This window comes from Nannospalax galili, unplaced genomic scaffold (genome assembly GCF_000622305.1).
Source record: "Nannospalax galili isolate Female #2095 unplaced genomic scaffold, S.galili_v1.0 scaffold155, whole genome shotgun sequence".
Classification (NCBI taxonomy): domain Eukaryota; kingdom Metazoa; phylum Chordata; class Mammalia; order Rodentia; family Spalacidae; genus Nannospalax; species Nannospalax galili.
In genome coordinates this window covers 7009571-7021929 of record NW_008339923.1, presented here as the reverse complement: position 1 = coordinate 7021929, position 12359 = coordinate 7009571, and the positions used below count along the sequence as shown (strand labels likewise).

General features: G+C 42.5%; 1 protein-coding gene across 1 annotated transcript in view; it reads right to left on the bottom strand.

Annotated features, from left to right (window-relative positions):
- The window catches only part of LOC103735451 (protein THEMIS3-like), a 65492-nt gene that overhangs the window by 5345 nt on the left and 47788 nt on the right, over positions 1-12359 (bottom strand). Inside the window, exon 3 of the mRNA XM_008834705.1 lies at positions 2674-3147. Within this exon, the coding sequence (XP_008832927.1) occupies positions 2674-3147 (474 nt within the window). The remainder of the gene's footprint in view (positions 1-2673; positions 3148-12359) is intronic.

The following is a 12359-nucleotide window of genomic DNA, read 5'->3' as shown; positions in this document are numbered from 1 at the left end:
AGAGAGAGAGAGAGAGAGAGAGAGAGAGAGAAAGAGAGAGAGAGAGATGTGCCAGTGCCCACAGATCTGGAAGATCTGACATGGGTGCTGAGAACTGAACTCCAATCCTCTGAGAGAGCAGCAAGTCCTCTTAGCCCCTGAGCCTTCTCTCTAGTTTCCACTATTTGACAGACTTAACCCACATAAACTGATGTACACATAATCCTTAGACAGAGTGACAAGTTAGTCTATAGTAAACCTCTCTGAGTCATATTTCCATGATCCAGTGAAGAAGGATAATGCCTCTCACCATGGTACAGAAGAAATTAACTGAAAAGTAGTTTCCAAATCTAAACTTGTTATTCAGGGATCTATGTTGGTCTGGTTGGGTCTTCTTTGATGGCAATATCAAGACAAGTCAATCCCCAAAGGACCTTGTACTAATCTTTGTCCAAATTGTTCTCCAGGAACTAGTTCCTCACTTAAGTGTATCTGAGGCATGGTCTGGCCCATGTGCTAGTTGTCAGCTTAGAAGTCTCAGTGGAAAATGTGGATAGCCCAAGATTAAAAAGGCTGGTTCAAGTGCAACAGCACATTTCCTCTGCCAGGGTCATTACCCTAGTATCTTTTTTTTTTTTTTTTTTTTTTTTGAGATAGGGTCTTACTATGTTGCCCATGCTAGCCCCAAACTAATGGGCAGTTGATCCTCCTGCCCGAGTCTCTGCAGTAGTAAGGGCTGCAGGCATGCACCACTTGGTCAACACTTTTCAGGGCCTATCTAATTATTAGTCTTTTGGAAATCAGTTCTACCTTATTCATTTGTTTTTAGTCTAGGGATTGGACCCAGGGCCTCACACATGTGAAGTACGTGTCCCACCACTGAGCCACATCCTTAACCTTACATTGTATTTTAAATAATAAACATGCTTCATTCTTCTTGGTAGAAGCCCATATGTTAAAGTCTCAAACGGTAAAACAAAATAAGATAGAGAAGCTGCTCACCAAGAAAGGGTGAGGAAGAAGAAGCAAAATTGAATTTTAGGTGTTCACATCCCTGCTCAGAGTGCTGCTTCTGGAGTCAGAAATATGACTGTACATGGTTGGGTGATCCATTCCTCACCCAGAGGTCTCGCTCGGCCTGTGATCCTATTGATGATGACGTCTGTCATACTCACATCTGTTGTCATCATTAGTCAAAAGACAGTTCAGAATAAGAATAAAAAAGGACTCAACTGCTGGGTGTGGTGGCACACACCTTTAATTCCAGCACTCGGGAGGCAGAGGCAGGTAGATCTCTGTGAGTTCAAGGCCTGGTCTACATAGTGAGTTCCAGGACAGCTGGGGCTATAGGGAGACCCTATCTCAAAAAGACCAAAATAAAAAAAAAAGGACTCAACTATGGCAACTTGCTGGAGTGGGAGTTAGTCAGTCAAATACAGCCAATAAACAGACAGCATGCTAATCAAAGCAAGCCTTCTACTGGAAGCCCAACAAGGGAAACCATGAATACGCGTGTGCTGTCATGAAACACTGTTATAAACACTGCCTCCTGAAAGAGATCTTCCAGCAAGCTAAAATTTAAGGCTGCTGTAAATTCATGTTTCATAGCATGCAACATTTCTTTTCTGCACAGAACAGTAAAGTGATCTAGTCTATATGAGTAGATAGGAAAGTGCATTGGAGTTTGGCTTTCACATGGACTGTAAACAAAATCATAAAATTAATGGATGATGAGGGACTGGCCTTATGTCAATAGATATGAAAATGCACCAATAATAAAATTTCTCAAAGAAGAAACTTTTTTTTTTTTCCTACTCATAGCCCATCTGGCTGTCACCATGAAATGAATATTTATTAAAGAAATCAAATAAAAGCATTTTAAGTTTACTAAAGGGATGCATTTAAATATGTATGGTGATAATCTAATAGTAGATGATGGGATGGACTGAATTTTTAACTAATAGGATAAATCATATTCTTTGGGAGGAGTGTGAGGAATAGTTTGGTATCTAATGGTCCTTCTTAAATCAAGATGTGAAGTCAGCGAGGTAAGACATAACCAGTTTCTGGAAATGAGATCTTTACAGCTAGTTCTGGGGTTCCTCAACCCATCAGTCCACAAACCTTTGGGCCTTGGCAAATTGCCCAGCCTGGAGCCGCTGCTGGAAGGCACTTGAAGTCCTTGATGCAAACACTCTTCCAGGCCTGTAGAGGGTAGTGTCTCACTTTCATGACTTGACATTGTTGTGGTTTGAATATGCTTTCTGGAATCTTTCCTAAAGAATTCATGTACTGGAAGCTCGGTGGCCAATATGGTGATATTAAAACATAGTGGGATCTTTAAGAGCTGGGCCTTAGTAGGAGGTCATTGGGGACACTGCTCTCTGAAAGGATCAAGGTGGTTCTAGTAGGCTGCTGGTTAGTTTTCACATGAGGACTGTAAAATCCTAATAATGGCCCCACCTTGGTTTCCTGTCTTGTTATGTGATCTTTCTCTCTTTCTTAAACCCTGCTGTGATGTCACCTGCATTGAAGTCCTTGCCCGGGTTGGTGCTATGCTGTTTGGACTTTCATTCTCCAAAGCTGTGAGCTAAATAAACCTCTTTTCTTTATAAATGTTCCAGCCTCACTTTTTGTTGTTATAGCAACAGAATATGGACCTATACATGCTCCGAATGATCTCACCCTACTCACCTGGCAAATGTGCCATCGCTGAGAAATAAGGATGCAAAAGTAGATGTCCACTAAAGTGCTTTGGGACCAAGGAACTGAGACTCCTCAGGCAATGCCCAGCTTCTGCCCTGATGATGCGTTTTCTGCCCACAAGCAGCTTCCAGTTCATGATGGTGCGGATGGAGTAGAGTTGGTCATCTTGACACTCCTGGAAATAGCCTTGGCAGTCCATGGGGAGGAGCAGTCTCAGGGGTGGTTTCTTTCCCAGCACCTCACACCGTAGCAGCCTCCTCCCTTGATTCTCTTCAAAGCCAATTAAAGACAACGTTTGTCCTTCTTTGAGCCCCATGGGAAAATCCTCCATGGAGATGGGGACTAAGTTCTTGAAATAGGAAGGACCTCCGTTGATCATGGGACTCTGGGGAACTCGGACAGAGTGGACTAGATCAGCCACAGTTTCAAAAGGAACTGGATCTGCAATCAGCTGGAACTTCCCTGCAGAGAAAATGACAGGGAGGAATGTTCCAGTAACATCACCTATGGGAATAGTGGAGGAACTGTAAGTCCAAGTCCCACACCGTTTGGCTGCATGGTGACGACTATTATCATTGTTTTAATATAGCTCTCTTCCACCTGCTGAATTCCAAGGACCCAGGGGGCCTTCCTCAGAATTATCCTTCCTTCATCCCCCAACACCTGTCCCAAGTCAGGCCTTAGCAATTCTCCCCTTTGCTGAGGCCTCTGCGCCTTCAGTCTCTTCCCCTCAAAGACCACCACACATCTCCACCTGCCATTCCTGTGCTCAACTCCCTGGTATCTTGCTATCACTCCTTAGACCACGTCCCAAGCTCCGTGTTCCCTGGGAACCTGTCTCCCATCACAGTCTCAATGGCTGGCCCCAGATGCAGGCACACTTGGCAGTATTCCTGACCATGCTTTGTTTCCTCCCTTGCTTGCCTGATTGTCAAAATCTCAGACAGCCTGAGATGACACCATTCTCTAGAGAACTTCATGCCACTCGTGTGTACCCTTCTGGACTTACACACTGTTTTTTTCAGCTTCCCATATCAAGGAGACTATTCATGATTTCTGGGATCACGGGACATGCTGAGGAACACCAGTGTGCCGGGAGCTTAAGGTGGAGCCTTCAGGCATGGCAGGATGGCAGGCCTTGATCAAGCTACTATGACTCAGATTTGGATTGGAGGTCCCCTGCCACCTTTTGTTAGGTTTTTTTTTTTTTTTTTTTTTTTTTTTTTTTTGAGACAGGGACTTACTATATAGCCCTGCCTTGCTGGAACTTGCCAGGTAGTCCAGGTTGGTCTCAAACTCACAGAGAGAGAGAGAGAGAGAGAGAGAACTCCTGGCTCTAGTTAAAACCACTCGTCTCCTCCACAGCATTTTGGCCACATGAAGTGGTAATGTCCCTTTTCTAGCTAAGCTACTTTAAATTTGGTTTCTGTCACTTGGAACTGAAAGAGGCTTTAATAACACATATGCCTCTCAACTTACATAGTACAGACAGCCCTGGAACTGGGAACTGCTTGACTGTAGGTCTGTTTGACATGTTATCAGTGTACAGCAAATATTCAGTAATAGCAATAGTGGCTGTTTAACTTATGCCAAGAAATGTGGTTGAGCCAGATGGTGTGCATGCCTTTAAACTCAGCACTTGAGGCAGAGGCAGGCAGATCTCTTTGAATTCAAGGCCAGCCTGGTCTACATAGCAAGTTTCAGGCCATCAGGGACTACAGGAAGACCCTGTCTCAAAAAGATTAAAAAAAAAAAACAACCCACAAAAAACAAAACATCATCTCTTCCTCACCCAGCGGTAATCAGCTGCCAATATTTCTTCAGCTAAGATTGGGGTCTGTTGCTCATTTCCCCAGTTCTATGCTGGGTTTTTGTCTGCTTGAGTTTGCATGGGTCTTGTGCTTGCTGACACCATTGCTGTAGGTTCATACGGGCAAGGTTTCAGGAGCTTTAGTTGATCTTTCTAAAGCAATGGTCTCTAGATAGGCTGTCTAGATGTCAGCAGGTGAACCTGCACTGAGGAATGTCTGAAGACAGCAACGACACAATAGGCCTTAACACAATGACAGAATGTATGAGTTCCAGTGGGGGGTTATAGGAGGGTGCCAGGGGGAAAGGGGGTATAAAGAAGATTGAGATTGATTGAGATGTTCTGTGTGAAGAACACAAAAATTCACTAAAACATTTACAAAATAAATAAATAAAAATACTTAAATACTTGCAAAAATACAAAAAAAAACAGACAAAAAATTTTTTACAAAAGAAATGTGGTTGAAAAAACTAAGGATTAGGGAGTTTCTTAGAAACTATTTGTAGAGAAATGATAGAATTCCCAAGTATGTTATCAGGTGGTTTTGTTTTTCTGATTGATTGTTGTTATAAGTAGATTATTTTCTCTGGCTTAAAAAAAGCAAAAAGCAATGCTTTCCCCAACAAACTCACAGGCAACAACAACGGAAAAGAACTAATAAACTGGACTTCAACAAAATTAAGAATTTTTGTGTATCCAAGAACACTATGGAGAGAGTGAAAAGATGACCCACAGAATGGGAGGAAATATTTTTAAATCAAGTGATAAGGAATTAATATTCAGACTATATAAAGAACACCTCTGACTAAACAGTAGTAAAACTACCTGATTAGAAAATAGTCACAGGATTTGAATACACATTTCTCTAGAGTGGACAGGTGACCAATAAGCACAGGAAAAGATGACCAAAATAGTCATTAGACAAATGCATGTCAAAGCCACAGTGAGATACCACTGTACACCAGTCAGGCTGACTATCCAAAACCTCACAAATAAAACCAAAGAAGCAAACAGAAAAAAATCCTCCATTGGTGAGGATGTGGAAGAATTAGAACCTTTGTATATTGCTATAGGAATGTAATGTAAAGTACCCAGTCAACTATGGAAGTCAACTTCAATGGAAGTCAACAAGATGGTTCCTTAAATGTTAAACATAACCATCTAGTCCAGTGATTCTACTTCTAGCTGAATTACCTTCAGAACTGAAACGATGGACTCAAAGCAAGGCCTTAAGTAGACATTTTTACATCAGTATCTATGCAGCATGATTCAGATCATCCAGGAGATGGAAGCAATCTGAATATCCCTTTTCAGAAGAATAGACAAGGACAATCTAACGCATACATACAGGGCAAGGTTTTTCAGTCAGAAAAAGGAATTAAATTTGGATACATGTTGCCATATGAATAAGCTTTGAGGACATTCTCCTAAAGGAAATAAGCCAGAAAACAAACAGACAAATACTGCATGACTGACCTTGAGGGAGGCAGCCAGAATAGTCTAATTTATAAAAGACAGAAAGTAGAATTTATAGATAGGGGCTTAGGGGAAGGAAAACCCTTGTTTTATGGAGGGAATGTCTGTTTGGGATGCTGAAGAAGTTCTGGAGGAGGAAGGCATCTTCTCAACTATGAGATTGTACCTAATGACACAAAATTGTACACTTGAAATGGCCAAAATTGTAAATTTAATAGCACGTTTCTGTTTTAAAAATCTTTTCCCTCAAATAAAAATGTTTCTCAGATCACACAGGGATGACAGATTAGTGTTTGCCTAGGGCGTGGGGTGGGAAGAACGGCTGATACTTAATGGGCTTGGGCTGGAGAGAGGATTCAGTGGTTAAGAGCACTAGTTGTTCTTGTGGAAGACCTGGGTTTGAATCCCAGCTCCCACATGGTGGCTAACAAACTGTCTATAACTCCAGTTTCAGGGGTGCCAGTGCCCTCTTCTGTCCTCCACAAGCACGGCATGACACGGGGGACTTACATACATGCAGGCACAATACTCATACACATAAAATAAAAATAAATAAATCAAAAAATTTAAAAAATAGTTAATGGGCTTGAGGATATCAAGAGGGTCGTGCAAATGTCCTAAAACTGACTTATGGCAGCAGTCCCTCGAATTCTACACTTGAATGAATTATGTTTGCAAAATATGCTTTGGTAAAGCTGAAAGCAAAACCACTCCAGGGCGCTGGAGAGATGGCTCAGCAGTTAAGAGCACTGGCTGCTCTTGCAGAGGACCCCAAGTTTAGTTCTCAGCACCCACATGGTGACTTACAACTGCCTATACCTCCATTTCCAGGGGATCAGACACTCTCTTCTGATCTCCGTGGGCATTACATATATGGGTGTACTTATACACATATAGACAAAACACTCATGCACATAAAATAAAAATAAAGCAAATAAAAAAAAGAAACCGCTCCAGCAATATTTGTAGAACTACTTTCCAGAAGAATCCAGGTGCATGGGAGCATACTAGTCAGAGAAGGCAGGAGGTGAAGAATCTGCTCAGCCTCCCCAGCCTTCAAAGCCTCACTTGCTTCCCTTCCTCCTCTACACGGCTACTGCATACATCCCACTAAACCCACATTCTGTGGACTACTCTGCAGAAATGTCCACTGGAAAGGGACAATGCAGTGGAAATCACTCTCATGGGCTGGCACCTGCCTTACATCATTATAACTGCTCTGTCTGGGTCCTGGAAGCTGTTTACGTCCTTGTTGCTGGAAGTACTCAGAGAGTGCAAAGTACTCCCTGTGGAGCATCAGACTCTATCTGTCCACTCCATCAAAACCGGGGGTTTCTGGATACCACTGTGTTCTGGAGTCACTCTGACCCTAACACATGGAGAAGGAACATAGATGCTGTACCCTCAGGCACGGCCCAGCTCCACCACCCACTTCATTTTGACTACCGCTAAGGCTTTTTATTAGGATGATAAAAAGAATCTTAATAACTTCTAAACTTTAGCATCTGGAGGATTTTATAAAGCTCACTAGGCAGTCTAGAGCATTTATTAAGTTCCTACTGAATGCCAGTCACTGTCCTAGTGTGGTCTTATGGTCTCATTTAATCTCTGCCAGTCTGGTGACAGGTATTATTACTTTCTGCTGCAAGTGGGAAATGTGAGGACCCAAGGTTAAGCCATGCGCTTACCATCTTGGGTCACACAGCACAGAATGAGTTGAGATCCAGTTTGGGCTTTGCAGGCCCATGGTCTTTTCATGGCACACATTGGCAATCTGGTTAAGTGCAGTCCAAGCAAGTGAGGACTCATGAAAAACACAAAGCATTACTTGGCAGCAAATCTCAGGTAACAAAATGTGAATAATGTTACCCTTCACATGCCCCACTGCACAGTAAAGCTGTGACCAGGGAGACATGAAAAGTCAAGGCAAAGGGTAGAGCATGCAGCTGGTGGCTCAGAGTCAGGGTCACACCCTAGCAAAGGCAAGCCCCTCTGGTGAGCTGAGAAGAGGTTCAGAGAGCATCTTACCTCCAGGCTCAGCAGCTCAGAAGGCTGCAATTCACCAAAGGGTTGAGAAACCTCAAGCCAAGACAGGGAGGGCTGACGTCAGCTTCACCCAGGCCAGCAGTACCTCAGCCAAACTGGAAAGGGTGCGGTTTCCTCTTTTGCACGGCTGACCATCCCAGCCACCCTTCAGCTTTGTTGAGGCAGGAGGTGTCTAACTCATAATTGCAAGTGATTTCAGAGGCCTGAGGTCAAATGACTGGCTGGGGTCTCGAGTCACTGGCTTGTGCTTGGAGTTAGGACCCTCATCCCGCATGCTCACTGAGTCCCACCTAGCACCACTCACAGGGTAGGCAAGCTGCCTCAGGCCAGTGAACAGAAACATGACCTAGGTGAGTGTCCTGGCTTCCTTTCATTGAAATAGAAACAGATGGTGCAGAGATCAGAGCTGCCTATGCAAATGACCTCCAACCTCTGTCCAAATCTGGTCTTTGAACTTTGAAGTCAGGATGGAGCAGCAGCATGGGCTTTATTTCTAGATGTTGACATAAGACCCAAGTACAGAGGTGTGAATTGATTTCTTTGTCCTGAGACCTGCCTATGTAGCTTCCTGCTTCTGTGCTGGCATTTATCACTGTCCCTGGGCTACTGGCCCTGCATTAGGTTCTATTACTCCCAGCTGGCTGATCATGTCCTGTGTGGTGGGGAGTGGCTACTTCAGTTCCTTGTCTGTCCAAGCCCCACATACAGGGCTTGGTACCTAATACCATCTCCTCTCAGTATCTGCAGAGGATTGTCTCCAGGATGCTCAGGTCTCTTTTATACAATAGCTGTGCTAATTCCATATAACCTGTACCCTTCCTCCTAGTACTTCAAATCATCTCTAAAGGCCTTATTCCTAGTACCAGTTCTGATACTGTGCTGTTTAAGGACTATCCTAGTTTGCTTTCTGTTGTGATAAAACACCATGAAAAAAAGCAACTTTGGGAGGAAAAGTTTTGTTTAATCTTATAACTCCCAGGTCACAATCCATCATTGAAGAAAGTCAGGGCAGGAACTCAAGACAAGAATGTGGAGGCAGAAATGGAAGCAGAGATCATGGAGAACTACTACTTACTGGCTTGCTTCCCCTGGCTTGCTCAGCTACTTTTCTTATACAGCCCAGGTCTACCTGCCTAGAGAGGGCACTGCCCACAGTGGGCTGGGCCCTCCTGTACCAGTGAATATGCCCATAGGCATGGTTGCAGGTCAACTTGATGGAAGAAATTCCTCAGTTGAGATTCCCTATTCCTAGGTGTGTCAAGTTAACAAAAATTAACCAGGTCAAGGACTGATGACATGGGAAATAGTCTGTACATGTTTGGCACAAGTAATTTAAAAAAAAAATATTTTGATCTGTGGTTGGTTGTATGCCTTGAAAAGGAAACTCAACACAAAGGGCCCACCTTGCCTGCTCAATGCATACTTCTTAAATGCCATATGTTCTCAGAAGTACCTAAGAGATGAAATTGGAGATGTAGATAATTGCCACCAGTTGTCGCAATCACCTGTTGCTGTATGAGTCACCTAATCTCGGGCCTGTCTAGTCTTTCTGTATCTTCTTCCTTTCTGTATCCTACCCTCAGCAGGTCCTGATGGTCCTACTAGAGACATGGCATTCCCATACAACATATTGAGGTTTATTAAATATGTATATACATACATATGCCACTTTTTAAAAAAATTTAATTAATTTATTTTCATGCGTATGAGTGTATTGCCTACATATACATAAGTGCGCCTATGTTGTGCAATGCCTATGGATGTCAGAGAGGGCCCTGGATTCCCCTGGAACTGGTGTTCTAGACCATTGGTAGCTGCCATGAGGGTGTTAGGAATCAAACCTGGGTCCTCTGCAAGAGTAGCCAGTGCTCTTAACTGCTGAGCCATTTTTCCAGCCCCACTTTTCTTACTGGAAAGGTAATACCTAATAGTTATTGTTTTTCAAAAAAGGAATATTAAAATGCACAAGGAAGAAAATGTTGACTGTAATGTTATCCCTAAGCACTAATTAAGGCTAATGTTGGCTTAGATGCTGCTGTGTATTTTTATAACTATTTATGTATGCATTTAAAAGTTATCTTGCATTTTGTTTTGTGAGTTTTCAACCTTTCTACACAGCAAACATTAGTCTACAGTATGAAATAACCTACGACCATGCTTGGTAAGTTTTGTCTACATTTCATCACCTCCCCGTGTTTGGGATGTTTAGATTTTTTTACTATTGTAAAAAAATTACTTGATGAACATTCTTGTAATGAACCTACAATATTTCCAAATGACGAATTTCCAGAAGTGGAATTCTGGAGTTAAAAACGATTTTAATGTATAACTTATGAAATGAAAAAATATGATAAGAGATCTGCAGGCCTCTCTCTGACACACAAGCCTCTCTCTCCAGGGTAAGTCGATAGCTCCCTCCATGCCTTGACTCCCCCAGCCTCGTTCACCCTCCCATCCCCCAACCAATTTCTTCCTAGCTTGGGTCCTGTCTTTTGCATCCAGACCAACTCAGTTCCTTCTCGGGTCCCCAGGAGCACTCTAGGCCTGGCCCTGCCACACCTCCCTCTACTTCCCTGGGCCTGCATGACCTGCCATCTTCTTTCCTAAACACCAGGGCTGACCTTTCCTCTTCCTGATCCTCTGCATCCAGACCAACCGAGCTCATTAGTGCAGTCCTCAGGAGACCGTGGGGCCACTTTCCGCCCCCATCTTACTTTGCATCTCTGGGTAGCATGGCCACCTGCTGCCCTAGACCAGCATCTTTCCTGGGCCCTGCTCCCAGGCCAGTCCAACCCCCAAATTCCTGAGGCCAAAGTCTTTCCTGGAGGGATCCAGATCTTAGGAGAAAGCCTGAGAGCATCTGATCTTCACCTGACTTGGGCCTCTGTGGGAACTCCTGAAGACAAAAGCAATCTGGCCACTCCAATATAAAATCAAGAGAGAGAACAGGAAGCTTAGAGGAACCAGCCTTTCACGCCCAAAAAGTAAACCACAAAAACACATAAAGTTCACAAAAGGAAGCAGACCTGAACTTGAACACTTGAGTCACACAAGAATCAGAAACTACAAAAGAAATTCACACGTCAAAATCAAACAGAAAAAAATAATAACATGAAAAACCAAAATAACATATCCCCACCAAATACCAGTTGTCCTCTAGAGGAGTACAATGAGAACCCCCTAGAGATAATGCAGGACCTGGAACTCAAAAAAACATTTATGAATATGATAAAAGAATTCAGTGAATTTAAAGAACACACAAACAAAGAAATCAAAGAAATGAAGGAAGATAGGGATAAACTTCTGAATGACTTCAGAAAAGAATTAGAAATATTGAAGAATACTCAGGCTAAAATGAAGACTGAAGTGAAACACTCAGTAAGCCAATTAAAAATGACAGGAGAAAGCCTCACCAATAGGATGAATGAAATGGAAAACAGAGTATCAAGACTGGAAGATAAAGTGGACGAACTAGACCACTCAAGCAAAGATTATGAAAAACTTAAGAAATCACAAGAATGGAATATGCAGGAATTGTGTGACACCATAAAAAGACCAAAGTTATGAATCATAGGCATTTGCATACAGGAAGCAGAAGAATCCCAAGATAATGGCATGGACCAGATCTTCAACAGAATCGTACAAGAAAATTTCCCAAAATTAAGAAAGACATGCCCATACAAATACAAGAAGGATATAGAACACCAAACAGACGGGACCAGAAAAGAAACTCTCTATGGCACATCATAGTAAAAACAGTAGATGCACAAAACAAAGAGACAATACTGAAAGCTGCAAAAGAGAAACAACAAGTCACATATAATGGAAAACCCATTAGGATTATAGCTGACTTTTCAGTGCAAACTATGAAAGCCAGAAGAGTCTGGACCAAAGCATTCCCAGTTTTAAATGACCACAGATGCCAACCCAGATACCCAGCCAAAATGTCTATCAAGTCGATGGGGAAAGAAAAATCTTCCATGACATAAAAAGGCTGAAGGAGTTCATGTCCACAAAACCAGCCCTTCATAGAGTTCTGGAAGGAATACAAAGAGCTGAAGAAAGGAATGACTATACCCAAGGGATTTCAGAAAGACATCCAATGAAGGTATAACTGTGGAAAAGTACAACCATATCAAGAATGTAAAGAGAAAAAATGACAGCATTCAATACCCATCTTTCATTAATAACTTTAAATATTAATGGACTGAACTCTCCAATCAAAAGACACAGACTATGTGAATGGATTAAGAAACAAAACCCATCTTTTTGTTATCTTCAAGAAACTCATCTCACTTTTAAGGACAGACACTATCTCAAAGTGAAAGGATGGAAAAAAAAA